This window comes from Entamoeba invadens (genome assembly GCF_000330505.1).
Source record: "Entamoeba invadens IP1 unplaced genomic scaffold scaff_1105074726065, whole genome shotgun sequence".
Taxonomy (NCBI): Eukaryota; Evosea; order Mastigamoebida; family Endamoebidae; genus Entamoeba; species Entamoeba invadens.
In genome coordinates, this window is record NW_004440199.1 from 80,202 (window position 1) to 103,914 (window position 23,713).

At 32.9% G+C, this 23,713-nt stretch overlaps 10 protein-coding genes across 10 annotated transcripts; 3 read left to right on the forward strand and 7 right to left on the reverse strand.

Moving 5' to 3' along the window:
• Positions 1 to 4,993: 4,993 nt before the first annotated feature.
• EIN_335350 (hypothetical protein) lies at positions 4,994 to 5,593 on the reverse strand (the record flags this gene model as incomplete). The annotated part of the gene is made up of 1 exon (XM_004255276.1): positions 4,994 to 5,593. The coding sequence occupies one exon, from the start codon at positions 5,591 to 5,593 to the stop codon at positions 4,994 to 4,996; it is 600 nt and encodes a 199-aa protein (XP_004255324.1).
• A 975-nt stretch (positions 5,594 to 6,568) lies between these two features.
• On the reverse strand, positions 6,569 to 8,382 carry EIN_335360 (diacylglycerol kinase epsilon, putative; the record flags this gene model as incomplete). Its single annotated transcript, XM_004255277.1, has 2 exons — positions 6,569 to 8,002; positions 8,212 to 8,382. 2 exons carry the CDS (start codon positions 8,380 to 8,382, stop codon positions 6,569 to 6,571), a joined length of 1,605 nt encoding a protein of 534 aa, XP_004255325.1.
• A 318-nt stretch (positions 8,383 to 8,700) lies between these two features.
• EIN_335370 (transcription initiation factor IIB, putative) lies at positions 8,701 to 9,602 on the reverse strand (the record flags this gene model as incomplete). The annotated part of the gene is made up of 2 exons (XM_004255278.1): positions 8,701 to 9,394; positions 9,445 to 9,602. The coding sequence occupies 2 exons, from the start codon at positions 9,600 to 9,602 to the stop codon at positions 8,701 to 8,703; spliced, it is 852 nt and encodes a 283-aa protein (XP_004255326.1).
• A 637-nt stretch (positions 9,603 to 10,239) lies between these two features.
• Positions 10,240 to 10,911, forward strand: EIN_335380 (ribonucleoprotein, putative; the record flags this gene model as incomplete). The annotated part of the gene is made up of 1 exon (XM_004255279.1): positions 10,240 to 10,911. The coding sequence occupies one exon, from the start codon at positions 10,240 to 10,242 to the stop codon at positions 10,909 to 10,911; it is 672 nt and encodes a 223-aa protein (XP_004255327.1).
• Positions 10,912 to 11,168: 257 nt separating this feature from the next.
• Positions 11,169 to 11,861, reverse strand: EIN_335390 (RNA-binding protein, putative; the record flags this gene model as incomplete). Its single annotated transcript, XM_004255280.1, has 1 exon — positions 11,169 to 11,861. One exon carries the CDS (start codon positions 11,859 to 11,861, stop codon positions 11,169 to 11,171), a length of 693 nt encoding a protein of 230 aa, XP_004255328.1.
• Positions 11,862 to 12,433: 572 nt separating this feature from the next.
• EIN_335400 (hypothetical protein) lies at positions 12,434 to 13,348 on the forward strand (the record flags this gene model as incomplete). The annotated part of the gene is made up of 1 exon (XM_004255281.1): positions 12,434 to 13,348. The coding sequence occupies one exon, from the start codon at positions 12,434 to 12,436 to the stop codon at positions 13,346 to 13,348; it is 915 nt and encodes a 304-aa protein (XP_004255329.1).
• A 102-nt stretch (positions 13,349 to 13,450) lies between these two features.
• Positions 13,451 to 15,148, reverse strand: EIN_335410 (phospholipase D, putative; the record flags this gene model as incomplete). Its single annotated transcript, XM_004255282.1, has 1 exon — positions 13,451 to 15,148. The coding sequence occupies one exon, from the start codon at positions 15,146 to 15,148 to the stop codon at positions 13,451 to 13,453; it is 1,698 nt and encodes a 565-aa protein (XP_004255330.1).
• Positions 15,149 to 15,817: 669 nt separating this feature from the next.
• On the forward strand, positions 15,818 to 16,297 carry EIN_335420 (myosin regulatory light chain, putative; the record flags this gene model as incomplete). The annotated part of the gene is made up of 1 exon (XM_004255283.1): positions 15,818 to 16,297. One exon carries the CDS (start codon positions 15,818 to 15,820, stop codon positions 16,295 to 16,297), a length of 480 nt encoding a protein of 159 aa, XP_004255331.1.
• A 4,163-nt stretch (positions 16,298 to 20,460) lies between these two features.
• Positions 20,461 to 21,658, reverse strand: EIN_335430 (hypothetical protein; the record flags this gene model as incomplete). The annotated part of the gene is made up of 2 exons (XM_004255284.1): positions 20,461 to 20,873; positions 21,049 to 21,658. The coding sequence occupies 2 exons, from the start codon at positions 21,656 to 21,658 to the stop codon at positions 20,461 to 20,463; spliced, it is 1,023 nt and encodes a 340-aa protein (XP_004255332.1).
• Positions 21,659 to 22,525: 867 nt separating this feature from the next.
• On the reverse strand, positions 22,526 to 23,128 carry EIN_335440 (inosine triphosphate pyrophosphatase, putative; the record flags this gene model as incomplete). The annotated part of the gene is made up of 1 exon (XM_004255285.1): positions 22,526 to 23,128. The coding sequence occupies one exon, from the start codon at positions 23,126 to 23,128 to the stop codon at positions 22,526 to 22,528; it is 603 nt and encodes a 200-aa protein (XP_004255333.1).
• Positions 23,129 to 23,713: the final 585 nt, after the last annotated feature.

Below are 23,713 nucleotides of genomic sequence, written 5' to 3' on the forward strand. Positions count from 1 at the left end.
TGTTCGTTGTATTATTTAATGGTGTTGTAATGGTTTGGTCTGGTATCGGAAGGTTATCGTCAATCAAAAACTCCCATTAACTGATCATAACCAGTCTTTTTGTCATGACGACACTGCTTTAAATATAACAAACACGTTTTTATCAGCGTATTGACCGAGTTCAACTGCCCAGTCAATGACATTATCATATTTGCAGAGTCAATGATCTTCAAAGCGGTTTCTATTCTCTCTTCGAATAAAATAAGAGAACTGTCTAAATTCGTGTATAGATAATTTGAAAGGTTGTTATAGTCATAATAACTCTGTTTAATGTTGCTCATCAAAGTATTTTCTAATTCTTTCAATCTCGAAAGTGATTGATCAAGCTTCACAACAGAGACTTCTTTGCATTGTTCTACGATGGACTTGATTTTTAAAAAATCAACACCATCAAAATTGATGTTTATTGCTCTTGAAAAAACATGCACTGGAAGTGAACTATGATTTTGAGTTGTCGTTGATGTCGAGTTCGACATAATATTGTTTGTTTTTTAATTTCTAGTTTTACAATTGTTCAAAAAAATCTCAGAAAAAAAAATAAAATGTTTAAAGTTTTTATTTAAATGGTGTTTTTGATTTTTGCTTTTTGGATAAAATTATTTTAATTTGTAATGATATATGTCTTAAAATCGGGATCATTTAAACATATTATTAATAATGGTAAACAAAAATTAATTTTGTTTAATCGACAAAAATGCATAGAATGTTCTAATTTTTATTCAAATAAGACTAAAAGAACGACGTTGGCGACTGGGACAACGTTTTACAACTTACTCTATAAATGTTTAATTGAATAATTCATGTAAATTTAATACATTAAAAAATGAAAGTGAAGATTTTAAAAACAAAATGATTAGTTTTATGTTGTCAAATTTTTTTGAATACAAAATATTTTTTTAATTTGATAATTAATTAGTTTATATATGTATTATGATATAAATAGTTAATAAAGTTTAGTTAAAAACAAGTATTATGTTATTAGTATTTTTTGTTATTTATATAATATTTATTATCATCAAACCAGTTTCTTAGGTTTTTATTTAACAAATGTAAATAATAAGATTAATAGATTAACAATAGTATCTAATAAAGTGAGGGTTTAGTGTGGTGTATTTAAACCAATAATGATCGGTTAATACCAAAGCATGGTTCCACAGGGTTTTACTTCTATTAATTCCCTTCTAAGACCGTGCGACAATGTATTTGGGAATGGACCTGGCTTGTGATCTTTATTGCTTGTGGTATATTGGGGCAACTTAATATGCTATCCATTCTCAAATGTATATTTTATTAATTGTAATAATTATAGTAAACTCTTTAATAATGAGAGTAAAAAACAATTTTTTATTTATTAATAATTTATTAATATAATACTAAAAGAGTTGAATTTAATAATCATTAATATAATCTTAGTTAATTAATTTTATGAATATTAATTTGCTTTAATAAAATCGTTAATAATTTGAAATACTTTGTAAACCATCAATCAGACAACATTATTTTTTTCAACGATTAGATAAAAAAATTGTTGCAAAATGATTTTTAAATCATTTTGAAACACACTAAAATCATTATTTTTTGATTTTTACTTAAATTCTAGTTAGCAAAAACAAATATTTATAAGAAATCAAAATTAAAAAGGAGAAATGATACTAAATAAATTTCCCTATTGTTTAAAATAAATCAAAGAGACAAATGGCAACAAATCGGGTTTAAGATAAAAAATCCTAATAATGCTACTTAATCTTCCTAATTAATTAATTGGTTATTAGTTTATGAGAAATGACACAAATCCCGATAAAATATGTCAGACAATAGTAACTGACCTAATTTCTTATGGACTGATGTCAGTGCATATGGTGTTTTGTCAGTGAATATAAATAAAAACTATATTATTGGTTTGTATAAACAATAATTAAACTATTGACCCAAGATTCAAAAATTACTTTTATAGTACTTTTAATTCAAAATAACCATTATATTTTCCAACTTAATAACGCTTTTTATTGTTCAAAAATACAAAACAAAAAACATATGAGACCAACACGACCACTCCGACTACCAAATCCAACAGCTCCTAGACCAGCTAATGTTCCAAGGAGCACAACAATACGTATACAAAATGTTCAGCAGTCGCCTCTTACTACATTACAAACAACAGTTTTGACACACAACACTGGAACCACAATTACAAGTAATCAAATGGATGTTAGAAACACCCAATTGACCAATACCGAAACTTCCAGAGTATCTTTAGGTACAACAAGAGGGACACAATTGACCAATACCAAAAGAAGAAGAAACTCTGAAACTTATCGGGAAATAAGAGCTGGATATTTCAGAAGAGCTGATCAAACACTTGTATTGGAAGACAAAGAAAGTTTTATAAGAAGGATAACAAACAATCCAACTATATTAGACACGGTATTTACAAATTCTTTCATAATACCACAACCTCAAGTAATTATTGATATTGTTGTTCTCAATTCATCAACAATAAAAAATATGACTGAATTTTCAATCCCAGATTTCGAAGAAATACATTCTATTTTGTGTTCGGAAATTACATTTTTTTCTTTTAAAGATAGAAGAGGAGTGAAAGTGGCAACATGGTCAGAGAAAAGAAACAGCTCAGCAGTATTGGCTCATAACAAACGTTGTAAATTAAAAACTGCTGAAATTTTACTAATTATGTTGACATTGTTCCACAAAAACGAAAGTTATTTCAACATTTATTTGTTGTTAAAAATGCAAATTAAATACGCAGACGCTCTATTTTCTGTTAGCAGTGAAATCAACAAAACTGCATTGGATAGAGTCAATAAAAGTATTGGAAATGCAATTGATAAAGGTCTAAATTTATTTGTAAATAACTGCAAGCGTAATTATATCAATTCTTTGCAAAATTGTTCAGAAGTATTACGTCCTTTTTCTGTTGGTAAAGAGAAAAAATTTGTGGATATAATACCAGCACTCGACAAGTGCTATTTTGCGGTTGATGGCAGGGAGCAGTCGATACTAAATAAATTCAAAATTGTTGATGGCAAAGAAGTGTGGAATGGTGTTTTCTATAGCCAAAAAAAGAACCACTGTGGTTTAAAAACAAAGATATATTGCACCTACCTGGGCATTGTAACCCATTTGATAACATCAATTCCCGCATCTTATCACGATGCAGTTGTTTTTCGAGAAAATTTTGATGAATCATTAGAGATAAAAAAACACATTTATTTTAGGTGACAGTGGTTATCGAGGTCATCCCAATGTCATATCAATGTGGAAATATGATGAAAATGAAGATGAAATACACCACAACGTGGTAAAGTTACACGACACGGTGGTTTCTTCACTAAGACTAATAATAGAAAACGTGTTCGGCAGGCTTGTAACCATTTTCAGAATTATGCGAGATACATATGGTTTATCAATTGAAAAATATGAACCAATTACCATTTTGTGTCATGGAATTCTAAATTATCATGTGTTGGCATATCCACTCAGAGATGTTCATTTTTATTTAATAAATGAAAAGTACCATTTGCCAGGAGTTATTCAAACGTTGCCTATGAAAGCACAAGAAGCAGTTCGTAAAATAATGGCTATGATAAGAAATGATGGATGGGATTTGCAAGACGTAATTGATTCTTTTGATTAATCGAAAATGGTATTTTGGTTTTGTATTTTTGGGCAATAAAAAGCGTTATTAAGTTGGAAAATATAATGGTTATTTTGAATTAAAAGTACTATAAAAGTAATTTTTGAATCTTGGGTCAATAGTTTAATTATTGTTTATACAAACCAATAATATAGTTTTTATTTATATTCACTGACAAAACACCATATGCACTGACATCAGTCCATAAGAAATTAGGTCAGTTACTATTGTCTGACATATTTTATCGGGATTTGTGTCATTTCTCATAAATTAATTAAGACTGTATAATTAAGTTTTTATAATTTATTAATATTTTTTAATACAATACATTTTTGGTGTTGAAAAATCAATAATACTACTTTTATTTAAAATGAACTATAAATTATAGTAAAAAGAAGGCAAAATTTCAAAATATGCATTTTGTTCTGATGATACGCATTAATAAAATAAATAATATTTAAAACTACAACTTGAAAGTTATGGTAGTATACAATGCAATCCATAGATATCAAACTTGGTGAACTTCTTTCATCGAGTACACAACTCCGACCTCCTCCCAATGAATTAAACACGTTAGTGAGGTGTTTTATTCAAGAATCTTTCAATCTATTTCAACGGGGTATATCTCAGCGGACGTTCGTCTGTGTTTCGTTCAGTTTTCTGACAACCGACATTTTCGCTCCGCTTGATAATGACATCAACAAAGGATTTTGGCGTTTCGCGTATGAAGAACTTGGCTATGAAAAATACGTCAATGTCGCTTATGACCTCCGCACTTCCCTTCTCGAACATTCAGAATACTCAATTGTGGTCCTTCGCTTTTTAATACTTTTTGAACGATTATTAGTCAGTGGAGAGTCCTTGTCTTCCATTCAAAAGTACTTTGTCACAGTCTTTCCCAAATCACAGTAATTTGTAACTTGTAATTTGTTGTTTAACTTTTTGAGTTAAAATGACTGCACTTAGAATATCAACGTGAACCTTTATATAATTAATTTATTTATTATTATAATTTAATTGAAAAGAAAAGGCTCTTGTTCTTTTCTCAAGAGTCATAGTTCAATAGTCAAATTACTATTAACTAATTGTTATTTATTATTTATTATTTATTATTTATTATTTATTATTATTATTACTCTTAACTAGTTATTATTTATTATTACTAACTAAATATTAAATATTTATTATTCTTAACTATATATTACTAGTAACCAGTTAACACTAGTAAATTAATTACTAATTAACTAATCAACTTGATGAGTGTATTGAAAGTAACAGAGAACCAATGAGATGATTGAATTAAAGTGTGAAGGCAAGGAACAAGAGTGCGAGAAGTGAAAAAGAGACAGCGCTGTCGTTGTTATTATCTGGATGTCTCTTATCATACCCATCTTCTTTAGTTAAGATATTACGAGTTGAATTAATTGAGATACAGGCGTTGTATTCATAACTAACGGTCTCCTTTGGAGTGTTACCACACTTAGTATTGCCTATGTAAGTGTATTTAGTCACAGCAATTTTGGTTAATTCATACTTCACGGAATCTTTTTTGTTAGTCGAAGGAACGCATTCGGCCATGTAATAAGTTGTCACCGGAAGACTGTTTTGTATGACGTTTTCACAGACGGAATTCTCATAGTAAGTGTCATTGAAATCATAGACGGGAATGTGATCTCCAAAAGTGTAAGTGTTAGCTGGAACAGTCACTGCTGTGAGGTCATCATCATTGCAACTGGACCCTTCAGAAAGAGTCACTGCAGAATTTGAAATGCCAAATTTGTGACATTTGGCGCTGTAATAGTAACACTCCCCAGACTTGTAGGCACGATAGACCTTCGAATTGACGGCTTCAAAAATGTATTGACTTGACGCTAAGGCGATTAGTGTGAGAAACAACATCTCTTATGTATTCAGTTGTTGAACACTTCTATTTATATGAAATTGTAAATTTGCAAAATTTTTCTTTCAAATTTCTTGTTGTTTTCTATGTTTTTGTTTATTATAATAATAATTATAATAATAATTATAATTCCTGTCTTGTTACTCTTATTCACTAAAAGGGGAAATTCTTTTGGTGTGTTCTTTTTTTCTATCGCAAACATCGGGATCGTTGCGACAAAAATATGGTGGGAATATAAATAACATTTCGGTTTCGACAAATATGGCTTATATATTAATATACTTAATTATATAATAATTATTATATAATTCAAAATAGTTTCATTATAGTTCTTTTTAATTCAATTGTTGAAAAAAAGTTGTAAAAAGTAAAACAATTGTTTTACATTTTATTTTGAATTCGTTTTTGTAATTTGTAAGAAAAACATGATTTAATAGTTATTATATATAGAACTTTTATTATTGAATTTTAGTACTTTGTTTTGGTAATAAACAAAATTAAAATGAGTTCTATTAATATCAATGATAATACACATTTAAATTGTTATTTTATTATAAATTATAGTATTGTTTTATGAATCTAGTAACAAATTTATTGATATTAATTATTATTAATTCAAAATAGTTCTGTCAAAGAATAAACAATGATTCTAAAATAACTTAATTATTAATTAATATATACAATTATTAATATATAGTTAATGAAAATGGGACTATCAATAGTATAAATATAGCATTTAAAGTCATGAATTCATAACGACAGATCCCAGAAAAACATACTCTCACAGAAAAACAGACCGGCATAGAATAATTTATAATATATTATAGTTTTTTTGTTTTTTGTCTTTTTTTTCAAAATTTTTATTGAAAAAACTATTAAATAGTTTTCAGAAACCATTTTTATAGTTTGCCGGTCGGTTTTTCCAGGGTCTGTAATAAAAATACTAAAAATAAATTAGAGTTTCATTCACCGTCCTAGTCTGACGTCATTTTTTTTCTTTCTGAGAAAAAAAGGATTTGACTTTCTGTGTACAAATGTATCACTGCATTTTGGAGTAAAAAAGGTTCTCCATCAGATTGGAATGGCAGAACGAAATTTGGTTTAATTGTCAATACAATGTCTTTTGCTCTTGCCAGGAGTGTCGGTTTCGCCATTCCGACCGAGACGCTTCCCATTTCCAACGATCCTTTGATGTAAAATATTTCAATTATTCCGTCGTCCATCTTTTGTGCTTCTTCCGAACTTTTTAATAGTCTTTGTCCTCCATAACACGTAACGCTCGACATGAATACTAAACAGTCCATTGGAGGTAACTCAACATCCTCTCCGTCGAGTTCTAACAACACTTTAGTATCGATGTCCAAGCAATAATTGTCGAGTAACGCTGTTGAGCTGAGCGCGTATCGACACTTGTTGAGAAAAGGTCCACTCGGTCCATAGCTCCGACTCTCTGAAAATTTCTGTGCTACTGCTCCGTCCATTCCGACACTCAAATAATTCGTAAATCTCCGGAAATCTCTGAATTCCTCATTCTTCCCGAACTTGTAATTCGAAACTTGAAGGACCCAGCGGTCTACAAATTCAGTCGGTAACTTCAATACTTCGCGGAGAGCAGACAGACCGTTCTCTTCAATCGTATCTAAAATCTCATCAGGAGTAAATCCTAACGACCGACTTAAGTCATTCCCTGTGCCATATGGAAGAATTAAGTACTTTTGATATGGGCCAAAGTGATCGATAGAGGCCTCTATCGATCCGTCACCTCCACATACTATGACAACGAGATTGTTGTCAATCTTATCTGAGATTGAAGAACCATTAATATAGTTTCCAAACCTATTAGCAGCAAAGTCAATGTTTTGAATCAGAACGAATTGAGAGGTAGAAAAGTACTTCTCGAATAAAGAGGACACGCGTTTGGCTCGTGACCCTCCCGAGTTTTCATTGACGACGAAAATCAGCGGAGTTTGTGATTCTCGTTGAATTACAACGTCTTGGCGGATATCAGAAGGGTGGACTAAGTACTTTGAAAGACCAAGTTTGTCGCGGGGGCATCGCAGTACCGAGATCGGAAGAGTCGCCGATACACAAGTGCTATGGAACTGGTCCTCACAATAAATGCAGTGATAACCCACACTTTGTTGGTTAGGTTGGATAACTTTCCCGCAGACCGAGCATCTTCCCCGGGATGTGGAGACGAGATAATGAGTGTAAAAGTCAACAGGGAGGGAAGCCTGTCTACAAAGAGGTGGTGAACATAATGTGCACTTTTCATGGAAATATAACGTACATTTTGTGCACTTCATGAGCGGACCTGACATTTTGCGACATACACTGCACAATCCTTTCTCATTTGTTGGAATAAGATTGTGATAATACGGAGTTTCCATCGGAAAGAGTGGTCCACACTTGACGTCAATTGAGAAACTAGTATTTTATTAATTGTTTACTAATAATAATAGATAAATAAGTAATTTCATATCCAAAATTGACCCAAACAAGATCGTGCAATAGTATAGTTTAATATTTATAAAAAAAACTATTTAGTAATAATTATCTGAAAAACAGAGTGAAATTCACTCAATTTGCGAAATTGAATATGGCGGAATGAACAAACATAACAGGGAGAAAAAACAGAGGACTTGCAGTAGTCGTGGAAGGTTTGGTGGCAAAGAGAACATTCCACGATATGGGCCTTGTCAATCTCAAGACCACACCAACAGCAAGTTTGACCACTCTGGAAAGACTGTGGAACTTCAAAGTTATGAAGTGTTCTGAGTAAATTCATGCTGTTCAATACTAGTTTTGAGGAAACCAGAACGTCTTGTTGTGATGAATCACTCATCTTGTACATATCAGTTGACGACTTTCTCATGAGAAAAGAAATCGACAAAGTGGACATACAAAGCGAAAAAAAAAGTCAACCCACAAAATAATAATTATAACGGACGTTTTTATAAATAAAAAAAATTAATTAAAAATTAAAAACGCACTTATAAAAAAATTGATGAAATGATGTCAGTAAAAATCCACATCCACCTTGTTTCTTTCACCAAGTTGTAATAAACAGTCAAACAAAAAGGAAATACAGGAGAACAATGAATAATTACGCTTTGGCAAGGATCTGATCAAGTGTTTCTTTCTTTTCAACAAGCATTTTGTAAACCTGTTTCATGTTAGCAACGCTGACGCCACACGTTGCGGCTATTCTCATCTCGAGGTCTTGGTTGAGCATTCCTTGGTTCTCTGCGACGTAACAAATAGCGACAGCAGCAATTGTGGCTGGCTTTTTCCCGTCTAATATCTTTTTCGCAAGCTCGGATATTTCCTGGCACTTAATGGTCAACTGGCCGACCTTAATCTCCCGGCAATAATTTTCTATCATCGCCTCAAAGTTGTCTGAAGTTGACTTCTTGAGGACTCGCGAGATCCACTTGTAGTTCTTCATGACCTCGCTGTCGATCCAACCAAGTTGCTTAGCTATAACAACAGAAGAGAAGCCGCAGTTCTCTTCTTTGCAAACCATCATCACAACCCCTTCGATGATCTTCTTCTTATTCTTCCCATGTATTTCTGCTGCGTGTAAAGTGTAGAGCTCTTGTACAAATTTCATTGCGTGGTCCGTTTGTGATTGTGACAGCGAAATTTTCTGGAAGTAGTCATTGAACTCACGACGGAACTCATTCATCTTCGAGTTCTGAGCACTTGTTTGTTGCGAGGTCGACGCACATCCTTTTAACATGGAAGCAGTGTCCTGTCCTGCTGTGGCGTAGAAAAGTCGATTTCGGGAATTATCACCACTAACCGTCACTTCGGTGCCAATACAAACACATCCAACAACTCAACAAACTCAAATGACCTCCACTCCTGACCTTCGTCGAGAACTTTGTCAATAACACGCCCACAATACACACAATATATCTGACCGCGTTTGTGGTCCTCTTCCGGAACGCATTTACGATCTTTGTTGCGTGGATCTTCACACAAAACTACCTTTTGTCGTGACATTCTACGTTTTAGAGTTTTTTTATCTCCAAAACAAAAAAGAAATAATGATATAGTTTAATTATAGTTTAATAATCATTTGTTTATAGTTGTTTCTATTTGGGTAAAAACTTCTATTAAGTAATTAAATTTATTATAAATAAAAGTAAATTGTTATTCTATATAATTTAATTTAATTAACTATTGTTTATACAAAAACTTATGAAATGTAATATTTAAATCACTCAAATACATTTTTTGTTATTTATAAGTCTTCACCATTTTGTTTTTAACAATCGTGTTAATTTTTATCTTTAAATGTAAAGTTGGAAAACACAAAAAAAATAAAAAAAATGTTAACTTTATTCTATTATTTGTTTTTAATAACAAATAATAACAATATTTATTATAACTTCTAAAATAAAAAATATATTATAGATTAAATATATTATTAATTATAGTTCTATAACTATAATGCATTTAAATACATATATCGGAAGAAAAAAAATAAAAAAGATATTTAAACGCATAAAAAGACCAAAATCAAAAAAATTATAATCCTATAAAAAGAAATTGCGGTTCGAGACAAAGAAGAGGGTTTTTTCGAAAGCAAATGAATAGAAGAAAAAACCACAACTCTTCAATTTTAAAACAAAAAGTTATGAACGAGATATATGTGAGCAATTTATCTGAGTCTGTGACGAGCGAAGAGCTGTCGTCCTTTTTCTCGTCGTACTCACCAGTTACATGCAAAGTGAATGAAGTTGACGTTACCAAATATTTGCAGAAGGGTAAAGTCGAAGTGGAGAGTGTCGAAGAAGTCCAACACATCCAACAACAAGTGAGTGGTCGAATCATCGAAGGGCATCGGCTTAAAATATCGCGCCCAATTTCAGACAAACTGAGTGAGACGACGTTAATTGTCACCCATCTCCCATCAACATACACACAAGAACAGTTCGTTGACCTTTTTAAACCTTTCAAAACAACAAGCGTCCTCTTAGACCCTCCCAAACACAAAGCTGGTCAATCCGCTGGTAATGCTAATTTGACTTTTAATGACAAGGAAAGTGCTCTGAAAGCACTTGATATGAACGGAAAAGAATTAGCCGGCAAAGTCCTCCGCGTCGTCGTCTCCGATCCATCCAAGTCTAATAAAAAGAAGCCTCAAAATCACCCGAAAAAAACTGAAAGTTCTGAAGACGAACAAATCCAACCAAAGAAAGAAAGAAAACATAAGTGCTTTATATGTAAATCTACGGGACATTTAACTAAAGAATGCCCAAATAAAGTGACTGAAAAAAAGACGAAAAAACACCAAAAAAAAGAGTAAGAAAGAGTGATTGAGTTTTATGTTGAATTTTTTAAAAAATTTTTAAAATATTTCAAAAAATTCAAAAAATACAAATCGTCCACTTGATTCACCATCTTCTGAGTAAAATAACACTGATTTTTTTTTTGAAATGAACGAATTTTGTGTTTTGAATTTTCAAAAAACGAAAAGCGTTCGTTTATGACAGGGAATTTGTGTCAGAAAGTGAACGAAATTGAATAAATAAAAAAAAGAGAAGACACTCATTAAACTCAATCTTATTTTTTCACGGACACGACGTATGGGCAATGATATTTCATGTGCCCCGCCTCGCCACAAATGAAACATTTTTGCTCTGCTTTTTTCTTTTCTTCTTTAGCCTTCTGTTCTCTTTCCTTAGTAATTCGCGACTTCTTTGCCTCCTTTTCCTGCAATTTTTGTTCTTCGGCTTCGTGCAGGAAACGGATGTTCGTCCGAGCGACTGCTGTGTTTGAGATCTCAACTTTCACGACTTGAGAGCCCAATTCTTTCCCGTTCAATTTAGCGACGGCGTTCTCCGCTAATTCTCGAGTATGGTAGACAGCATAAGCAATCCCACGAAGATCACCAACGTGCTTCTCTTCGAAGGAAAGAGACACGGGGTTATATGGTTCAAAGAGCTTTGAAAACTTTTCGTGTGTGAAAGTCTCAGGAACGTTTCCAATAAAAAGTAGGGTTTTGTTTTTATCATCCGTCTTGTCGTATTTGACAGATATAACCCACCCCTTAAAGGATTTTCCATCTAATTCTTCGATGATTTTGGCTGCTACCTCGGGAGTCGGCGCCTCCACTGAACCCTTGTTGAAAAATTGATCATGAGAAAGACGGAGAAGACGGGCACTACTTGGCTTACACTCACTCATGAATGATGCTAGTGTTTCGTCAGTCGTGTCCTTCGGGATGTTCGATATTTGGATCGCACAGTATTTCATTCACACAGTCAATTTTCTTGTTCCTTTGCAATAAATAAAACCCTGTTATTGCTTTTGAGTTCAATAGAAACAAAAATGTCTTTTTTTATTAATTGCTGTGTTTCATTTGCATTGTTTTTTAATTTTATGCACTTTTGGGAAACTAGTAATATTTAACAAAATAAATTATATCAAGAATTATATAATAATTAGTAATTAATAATTAAAATATATTAACAATAACTAGAGTTAATTATAATGAAAAGAAGTTTGAAAATGGATTTTTAAACTATTATTTCTAATTCCATTTTTTATAAGTCATTTGATTATAATAAATTTATATAACAAATTCAATTATTTAAAAACAATTAATAGTTTTAGTTTAATTATAATTATATATATTATACAATTAATAATATAACAACAACCAAAGACATCAAATAAATTATATCGGAATCTAATTGCTTTATTATGACAGCAAATTCTATATAAAAATAAAAACAATTAAAAACGATCCGTTAAAAACAACATGTTTGACCCCAGAAGTGAACCCTAAAAAGAGTGAAGAGTGCATCACATCCACTAAAAAGCAAATGGAAGGGTTCAGTCTTAAGATCACCAACTTGGACAAAACAGTGACATTAGACGACCTTAACGCGAAGATTCACCAATATAACTTTGATCCTGTCAGTGTGACTATTCGCACATGGTCGGCAGACAAAAGTTACGGGTATGGCAGAGTTTACACTCGTAACACGACAGAAGCGAATCGGATTGTTACAGATATGAACGGGAAAGTAGTTGAAGGCAACGAACTTAAAGTAGTTATTCAGCACGATGACGTCAGTCAGACAATCGTGTACGTTGGAAACGTGCCAGTGATACTTGGAGAAGATGGATTTAAAGCACTCTTTGAACAGTACCGACCAAAAAATGTGGAATTTATTTTAACAAAGGCTGGCGATTCAAAAGGAATTGCTGACGTTGTTCTGAAGGATTACCTTTCTGTCTTGAACTTCGACGCTCGTTTTAATAACTACAAAATTGGAAACCAAAAGATAAGCTTCAAAGTCCCCAAATTGAAAAAAGCCAAAGTCGAGAAGATGGAAGAGGAGAGTGAGAGTCAAAAACAGCCTAAAGTGACTCCGATTGACGACGAAAATAAAGAAGATGATGACGAAGACAATGGTGGATTTGTGGATCCAGCGACTCTCGCAGACAAAGAAGAAAAGAAAGAAGAACTTCTCCAGCAAAGAAAGAAGGACAGAAAGTCACAACGAATCAAAATCGCGTATAACAAAGATAAGAGTGCCGCTAAAAAAGAGAAAAGAAAACAAATTGGATGTTTTATCTGCCAACAACAAGGCCACACCTCACAGGACTGCCCATATAAAGACAAGAAAATACCAAAGAAGGCAGAAAAGAAGAGTAACAATAAGAAGGGCGAGAAAAGATCTGGTAAGAAAGGAAAAACGGCTCACAGCGACGATGGCGAGAGCAACGAATAATTGATTTTAGATTGAGTACTTCTGTGTCGTTGTCAAACTTGAAATAAAAATACGATTAACTGGGCACTGATAAGAAGCGCATTACAACAGCGACAAACAGTGTTAGGTGACTATAGCCGTCAGTCCATAACTCCTTTGGTGCTCTTTCGAGCCAAAAAGCTGCGCGTTCTTCACAAGGTGACCCTGTAACTTGAGGAGCATTGGTATCCGATTTTCAACAGCCTTTGGGTGGGTATGGAGTTCTGTATCAATGTACTTTGTGAACGCGTTTCGTGGAAATAAAGGAAAAACCTGTTCCAAGATATCTCGATTGTCTTGGGCTATTTTCTTCCACAGTTCATCATAACAAGTGAACGGATCCTCAACCAAAGTCTCGAGGTTGTCTGAAATACCAAGGTGCTCTTTCCAAAGACGTTTCCTCAAATCGCTGATCTCTTTCCCCCCCAAAACCTCAGTCTTGTCAAACACCAATTTCACTTTCTCGTTTTCCTCAATTGAAATCGCAATTTCAGTATCTCGGTCTCCTCTCAGTGATCGGTCATTGATGTTTGCAGATCCAAGTAACATGAATTCGTCGTCGATTATCATCAATTTTGAGTGTACGTATATCTGACTCAATGTGACTCCAAGCTTCTCGCACCACCCGACGTTGTACAAATTGTTGACACTAAGATACTTCTGCCAGTCGTCAATTCCATTTTTCTGTAATGTACTCACTATCCCTCCAACACCATCGTATAGTGCCAGTCTTGTGTATTCGGCCATCTTTCTCACTGATTTGTGTTTGAGCTCTCCTTCACTAAAAAGCGGAAGTACAATGATAACGAAGAACTTTTCATCCTTTTTCGCGGCTTCGATAATTTTCTTTGCAATCTCCCTTCCAATTTTGTTCGATATGTTCCTCTTTCCCGAGTTTGACAAAAAGTACTGCTGCTCGATGTAAATGAACCGCTTTGCCTTTCTCACCAATTTGAGCATCTCGCCATATATACTACACTCATTTTTTCCTCCTGACAATTTGCATGATGACTGACAAAACCTCATAGAAACGCCACCTTTCTTTTTCTGCGCTGGTGCCGTCTGCATCTCGCCGCCATAGAATTGCCACCTCTGTAAAAAGTGTTGTTGGAGATCCATGATAATTTCTCCATCAACTTTACAGTGCACGTCATGCCACGGCATTCTTGGATATTGAAATCGGTTTGTTTTTGGAATTTGAATGTTGTTGTAATCTGCTGGTGGGAAGAGCAATGCACCGTTTGGAGCGTCTCTGACCATTGGTGTGATGTGATGGAAAATGTTGTCATACCTCCCCAAGCACAAATCAACTCCGCCAAGTAATGCGACTTTGTTGTCGACAATGACCAACTTCTCGTGGTTGGAGTAAATCAGCGACCAATGTTTACAAATGCAAGTAATGTTTGGGTGGAGTTTGTTGAGTATCTTCGCTGTTTTTCTGTTGTCTGTGAGGTGCGAAAACCAAGGCGAGTTGTACAAAATAACAGAAACTTGAACGCCCCTGATAGCAGCCGCAGCTAATAAATCAACAAGTTTTTTTGACTGTAACGGATGTGGCGTACGCACAAGGGTGATGTCCAAGTCCATTCTCCAGTCCATAATGTGTATCTTCCGTCGGGCTGTTGAAATCGCCTCCGCAACAGATTGCATCGCTTCGGCACCGTCAACGTAGAACTCGATGTCGCCGCTCCGCAACGGAAACGACGAGTGCGTTTGCAACAGCGCCCGTTTGAACTTTAACGTTTTCTGAATGTCGGCAAGGCGATAGTAAAGGCTTCGCATATCAATTCCTCAATGACTTTCACACATTTTTCTCGCCTTAAATTATCTTTTATTCCACCTTTGCTTATCAGTTTGAGATACTATTGTTTATAGTTGATTTATTTAATATTATTAAATTATTATATCATCCTTTTTGAAATTTTATAGTAAATTTTATGGTAAAATGTTCTAATTGTTATTACTTAAAAGTATGGTTTTAGTTATAATTAAAAATTAATAAATTATGTTTGTTTTATTGTTGTAATAAAACAAATTATAATAATTAAAAAAAAATATTGTAAAATACAAAAAAAGGCTATAAATTGATGTTGATAAATAATTGAACAAATTTAATCACAATATTTCAAAACACCTCAGAAAAAAATACTTTTATAATTTGGTCAAGAAGTATCAATATGTTTTATTTAAAACTATTGAAACAAAAACAAATAAATATCTTGAACGAAGTAAAAGACAAGTAAAGCAAAAAAGATTTTCAAGAAAGGGGACCCCGGAAATTGCGGAGGTTTTTGAGGCAAAACAGTTAAACTAAAAAATGAATAATTAGATTGCGTTTTTCAACTCCACCCCAAAATAGGTTTTTTGAAGTAGCAAGGCTGTAAGAACGGGTAAATTGGGGAGAAGGAAGATAAGAGGAGGAAGAGAACGGGGAAGGAACTGAAAAATCCAATGAAGGCATCAAGAAGAAGACAGGAAGATGGAGTGACCGACCCAGAGATGATTGAGGAGCTCGGTGATTTCTTCGACACAATCAAAGCCCCTGACGGAAATTTGAAGCGTGATGATTTCAAGCGTGTCTTGAACACCTACGCCGTTCGTGGCTTCCCATCAGACGTCATTGACGACGCCTTCAACGAGGCAGACCCAAACAAAACAGGAACAATCACACGTGACACCTTTGTCTCGATGATGTCCGACAAAATGAAACAAACGTCAAACCAAGCCGGTCTCACCCAGGCATTCGAGACATTCGACCCAAAACAAGACAAGACCATCGATAAGGCAAAATTCGTCACGCTCCTCAAGAACATTGGTAAACCACTGACCCCTGACGAGATCAACGAATTCCTCGCTATCGTCAAGAGCGCCAACAACGACGAAGAAATTAGATACGAGCTCTTCATCCAGGAAGTGTTCGCTAAAAAGTAATTCACTTTTCTTGCTACACTATATTTTTTACTTCTTTTTTCCCTCTTTAAATGTCGTTTCGTTCCACTCAACTTCTCATTCTTTCACATTTAAAATCTGAGAAAACTTGAAATGCATTACACATGTATAGTTGGTTCTATGATATAATATATCTAAAAGTAAAACACCCAAAACAAAAAACTCCTTATTTTGGGTTAACACTTAAAATTACATTGAACTAAATTCAAGTCTATAAAAATCGGGAAATTTCGAGTTTATAACATATTTTCCCTGTATTTAAAAGTTTATAATTTGTATTACAACACACAGCCAAAAAAATGGAAAAACGCCAAAAAATATTAAATATCCCTATAAAACACATCAATATAAATAACACCATATTTAAGTGTTAAACTTAATGATTGTTAATAATGAATATTTTCTAATTTAAACTATATTTATCTAAGATTTTTTTGTTTTATAAATTATTAGACTTGTTTAATTAATAAAAAATGAATTATAGTCATGGTAAAAAAGGTTGTTGAGTAAAAATGGTTGTTGATTGAATAAAGGTTCGGTTTATTTTTGTATTTCAAGAAAAGTTACAAATTTCTTCGCATCATTGAAATAATATTGAAAATATGTTTTTGAGCAAATAAAACTATTTATAACAAAGGAGCGTATTTTTAAAACAAATTGTTTTCTTCTCAATCTCAACATTTTTGTGTGTTGATTTTATAAAATGTATAACATTTTCAATTTTGAATCGAAAATTGTTTTTTTGTAATTCGAAAAACAAGTATAGTTCAATATAGTTAATATAGTTTCTGAAAAAATGAAAGTGCTTTTTTTCACCATGTTCGAAAAATAGAACACAACCAAGGATAATCATAAAAACGATAATTGACAGTATTACAATTGGTTGTCAATTGTATAACATTAAGAGCTGTTTATTGAACATTATAGATATTACATTATTCATAATCATTGTTGTTTATCAAAAAAAGAAAATGAAAGTGTTTTTTTTCACCCCCTTTCATTTTTTGAGTAAAATAAGAAATGAAATTGAAAAATTATATCATTGTTAAATTTGAGTACTCCTCTTTATTACAAACGACATTTGTATTGGAAGCAAACTATACACAATCATGAGTATCAAAGTTATGGTCACACAATCGTTTTTTAAATTTATTTTCTTGAGAACATGAAAAATAGAAAATAAAGAGTCAATTGCTACATAAAAAAACAGGAAATCATCCAATAAGTATAAAAATATATTGCGATTAGATGTCAAATTGTTGGGAAAGAATAAAGATAATTTTTCGAAACACTTCAAATTATAATTATTAATAAAATTAACCATTATTTATAATAAAATTAATAAATACAGCTGGTTTCAGAACTCAATAATCATGTCCAAACCACAGCGAAAACCCGCTTCAAAAAAATTGGATTTGAGCGTGTTGCGCCACAGTACCAAATCAGGTCGTGGCTGTGATTTATTAGATTTCTGTGAAACCCATGCAACAGAAATCATGGAATGTCTAACAATCCAACAACAAATGAAATTGTTGAGAAGTGAAAAATGGCTTGAAAAGGTTTCAATTGAAACGAAAGCCAAAGTGTTGGGTGTCTCACCCTCGACGGCCCGCCTCAACAACTTGTATGACGATGTCGAAGGGAAGTCTGGAAGAAAACGAGAAATTAATCAATCGAGGATGCCGTTGTTGTTAGAAACAATTCGAGAAAGACAAAACACCACCAAACCAATTACCACTAAAGAGATGGGAAATGTTGTAGAAGGAGTTGTTGGGAAGAAAGTATCAAAAAGAACCATCGCAAACAGTTTGAGAAGGGAGGGTTTAATTAAGAAGATTGCAAAACCAATGGATAAAGAGAGAGCTGAGCTGAGTAAAGATGAGTTAAGAAGCTATGAAACTAGAGCTGTTGATTTGTTGAACAATGACAAACAATATGCCGGCGAAAGAGTTGTCCACTTGAATGGAGTTAAACCCTCCCTCCTTATCAACATGGACGAAAGTGGTTATTGTCCATTTGTGGACTCAAAAAGGAGCAACTTTTATGTTGACGACAACTATGACTACACCAACTCTTACTCTGTTGATCGCTCTCAAAAACGCATAACACTGATTGCAGGAATATTTGCCAACAACACCACGCTGAAACCAATGATCATACTATCAAACTTGACAATGAAAAATGAAATCGACAGATACATAGACAGAGATGATGTTGAAATTGCATATCAACGAAAATCCTTCATTACGGAAGACATATACACGTTGTGGCTTGAAAGATGTCTTAAACCAGAACTGGAATTAAGAAGAAAAAATTGCCCACAAGAATGGGCGGTTTTAATACAAGACAACTGTGTTAGCCACATTAAAGACGGTGCTAGAAAGTGGCTGTTCGAAAATAAAGTGGCTTTATTATTATTGTGCCCACACAGTAGCCACTTGTCTCAGCCACTGGACGTCGTCATATTTGGCGTTCAAAAAGTTTGTTTTTTATTATGAGAGAAATTACTGAAATAATATTATTATTCAAAGCCTTTATAAGTCTTGTTAACATGTTTACTTTTCTTTTATTGTTATTGACATATAGAGAGCAATGGGTTCTTCGGTAGTTTCTCGACTTGTTGGTATGAAGTGCCCCGTTGGTGTTATGTCTCAAAAGGATGATGTTGAAGATGAAGTCAAGAAAGCTACAAAGCGAAGAAAAATGGAAATTTTAGAACTCAAGGATCAAGATGGTGCAATAGATGCTGCTAAGTTGGAAGAGTTGTCTGTTTGTATGGTCACAAAAAGAGTCGTTGAAATCATCCAATCGTTCAAAATTGCCTGCGTAAACAACAACAACACCTCAGCCTTTCACATGTGTGGTTACGTAAAAAAGCCAATTGGAAAAGAAAAAGAGGGTACTTATGATGTCAGAATTTTCTACTGTAGGGAGTATGCCTTCAGAATACGAGAGTTTTTGGGCGAACAGGTTTGTGTAGTTCCTGTTGCCTTTCCTGGAAGAAGAAGCAACTTAAACATTGATAAAAACGAAGGCACTTCAAAATGATTGAAAATTTGTGTTATGTTTGATTTATTTTTTGACTATTTTCTGATAATTTCAATTTAAGTTGGGCTGACCTGTAAGATTAATTAAAGTACACAAGTTCAAAAGGAATTTAAAATGAAATTTATTTTTATTCTTCAATCATTGTTAATATTATTTAAGTTTAAAAAATAAAAATATGGTTTTAAAAACGTCTTTTTGATACAATTGTCAAATTATGACATCTTGTAACCTTTAAGTTTTTACAAATCAACTCTGATTTTTACATATTTAACAGATCAATTAAACTGATATTTTTATTATTTAATCGCGTTTAAGTAACAACTGCATTTTCCTTAATTATTATAACATCGACAATCTTTTTTTTCACGACTGCTTATTATTGTTTGTTTTTTTATTTCTCTTTATTCAATGTGTTTATCGATAGCTTTATTTGCTTAAGTTGAACAAATACTGGTTGTCAAAAAGGTGGAATTGTGGAGTTTGTTTACGTTTTGTTAATACAGAAGGTGTTGACCGTATAGGTTTAGCGTTTCTTTTGATGATTGGCTTTTTACTTGTTTAAAGCATAAAATACTCTTGCCATTGACTAGAGCATTCATCTAATTGAAACTTTTATCATCTTTTTGTTATTGTTTTTTGTTATTGTTTATAAATGAGAAGAAATCTTTTTTCCCTTCATTTTCTATTTATTTTTTTTTCGTTTTGATTTGAATAATATGTTCTTTTTCGTTCTGTTTGAAGGGAAAACAACTTCAATTAAAGGTACACTATAAGTGTAAATTTTATTGAAATGTAAAAATAAACCGAACCTTTATTCAATCAACAACCATTTTTACTCAACAACCTTTTTTACCATGACTATAGTCATTAATAGTTGTTTACTATATTTTAACCATATTTTAATACTATAACTCAGTACTATAACCAAATAATTTAAAAACTACATTTTTTTATCAAAGACAATATTATAAATATACCATAAAAACTAGTACATTTAATTTTAACTTCGATCAAATTAGAACAAAACTACAATATGTCGTATGAAACTTTTAAAAACCCAACCTATAATTCTAATAAAACACATTCTAAATTAGTACTCACGATTCCTCCATTTTTTCGGGACCTAAAGGCAAATACATTTTAAAGTCGTTGAATGCATACATCATTTTTTTGTCACTAAAATAGAGGATGTTATTATCTTCATTAAGTTTATATTCCACAATCGCATTGTTCGCCTCGGTTTTCAATTTCAAGTTCTGTGCGACATTTCGAGTTCTCCGATCGATCACCGTGAACTCCCCACCCCTCGAACCACAATACAGAAAATCACTGTCGACCTTCACATATACAACATTACATACTCCGGAATACGAATGCATCACGTCAGTCACCATGTCATATTCAATCAGGTCAACGTCGTCGTACATCACAAACCCGTCACGGGTCGACACCACGTGGACGTCTTGCAAAAAGTCACTGCCCTCTTTCAAAAGTATCGTCACACGCCGCTCTTTCCGTCATTACCTCATTGAATTGTTTTTGTATTATTTGATATGAGTAAGTATAGTATACCTTAATTAAATGAGATACTAGTAATTGTTGGTATTTTTATTATTGTTTAAGGGTGATTAAAAATGGAGAAATGGTGAGATATTTAAGCACAGAAAATGGAAGGAAAAACAAACTGATATTGAAATTGCGTAGGACTTGGTACTCGTCATGCTCTGCGTCCACACGGAGACAAATGGCGTTCAGGTTCTCTTCGATGAGACAAATGGTCTTGTCGTCACCAGAAGCAATTTTAATTTTTCCGATGTCTGCTACTTTCTTCTGAAAAAGAAGGGACGTGTTGGTGAAATCAAAAACGGCCAAAACACCTTCGTCTGTAATAACCCTGAGCGTATCACCGTAAATGGCGCTGTCCTGGAACTTCCCAAGGCCAATTGAAGAAAAGTTTGTCTGTGATGCAGACCACACAAGATCTAAATGGTTCTCCTGGAATATATAACATTCGACACTGACAGGGGAAAACACAACCGCGCGACAATCGCTTGTACAGTATTTTGCAGTCGAATACTCCATGTTGGAAATCCTCTCGCTCACAGAAACCATCGTTGATTTCCCGGTATTCGCACACAACCGCCTCCCGACAAAAGCTATGGTGGTGTCTCCAAACACAAGCCAAAAATCCGGTGTTACGTCAATGTACGTTGAAAATGTTATCTTGTCGTTAATAAGAGAAATTGTCTCGCGGGGTTCAGTCGTTTTCGCATTGTTAAGTTCAGTTTCCTCCATCTGTTTTTTAAGTTTTTAAAACAATTTGATTTGTTGTATAGTAAATAAATGATAAAAAATTAACAATAGCAAACTATACAAGAATACATCACAAACAACATTACAACTAATAAATTACAAAGGCTGTTTCGTTGAATTAGATGTCCTCGAGAGAAAAATGGCGAGTAAAATGATAAGGCCCATAATGTAAAGAAAAGTAAATAGTATTGATGTTGCACAAATTATGACCACTGTCGTTTGATTCATAAACAGTATAGCATTTCTATTTCAAGTTTTTTCATATTCTATTTCAAAATCTCAAGAGTTCTTCAGTTTAACTATATTTTAACCATATTTAATCATCCAAATTTAGACTTGACTTCGACTTGTAATTTTTTTTCAAATAAAAAAGCGTGTTTTCCAACAGTTTAATCTTAACAACAAGATCAAGTTGTTGATAACCTATAAAAACACTACATCTACAGATAGTAGAAAATTTGGGTGTCAAGAATAAATTGGGTGTCAGATTGATTTTGAGTTATTCAATGGTTTTTCATTTTTTTTTGGGAGGGGAAAAAATAAAAAAAAACGAAACCCATTTTTTTACATTAACTAATCCCTAATTTATTTGACACCCTATTTTTCTACTATCTGTATGTATTTGTTTCATTCCATACATCTCCTTATTTTTGACAAATAATACTATATTAATTAATATATCATAATTTTTTTAGTAATAAAATTGTACTATATTATTATAGTATTTTTAATACACATGTTTAGTTACAATAGCAGTACTACAAAATTGCATAATCAATAGTTTATTTACTAATACAAATTGACAAAAATCTTGTATTACATAACTATAATAAAAGAACCATCACATAATCAATTAATTTTCTCTGATAAGTAGGTAGGGTTCTTCTTTAAAAATTCCGCGAGTTTTCGAAACCCTGTTCCACGGTGCGAGCAGAGATTTTTCTCTTCATCGGACATCTCGGCGTACGTCTTGTCATACCCATTTGGCACGAAACACCCATCGAAGCCAAACCCATTTTGTCCGCGTGGTTTGACGACTTTTCCTTCGATGATTGATTGAATCGAGACGACTTTGTCATCTATCGACCGAATTATTCCAATAGAAATAACGGCTTGAGCTTCATAGACTTTGAAACCATCAGCTATTTTAAACAACCCTTCAGCACCTATACTCTGAACAAAGTACTTGATGTATGGGCCAGGAAGGTTGTCACCAAGACACTTCAAATTAAATGAAACATCCTCAACTATCACAGGAGTCGTCGACTGCTTGATCGCTTCTTTGGCTTTGTATTCTATTATCTTTAGAGGACTCCCTTGGATCTCTAAAAGATTGAGCGGAAGAATTTCTATATGCAAGTTGATGTCACTTAATATCTGCTGAATTTCTTTCGCTTTGTTTGGATTACCAGTGATCACACGGAGGGTCATTGTTCGATTTTTAAGTTTCATAAGATGTTTTTTCATATATAAAAACCGAATTGGAAGTGAAATTTTAATGAGGAAGACTATATTAAGATTTATTTTTACATTTTCTTTATTGAAGTGTTCAAATTGTTGTGATAGTATCAAAATACTCTACTGTTTTGTGCATGGAATGACCAAAAACAGTACAATATCATTATAATCAAATATCAAAATCAGACATTTCATTTAAGTGTCGTACTTATTTCATAGTTTTGAAGTATTAACAATTGATAACATCTTGATTCTACGACCAAAACATTGTTATTTGTTTCATATTTTAACATTTCAACAAAATATATAGCCAACACATTAATGGTACAAAAAAGGTCAAGAAATTTAATTGTGTTCTTTGAATCATATTGTTGATGTCATTTAATATTCTTTTTAATAAAAGCATATCATGTATTTCTTAATAATTAAAATAAGGAAACAACCAGTTACAGAGTTCATTGTTACATTAACATTAGTATTACATTTATTGAACTTATGTTATAACATTTTGAATAAAAAAACCATTTTACTTAATTCTACAATGCAATATTCAATACAATTATGCTTAATTTGTGTTAT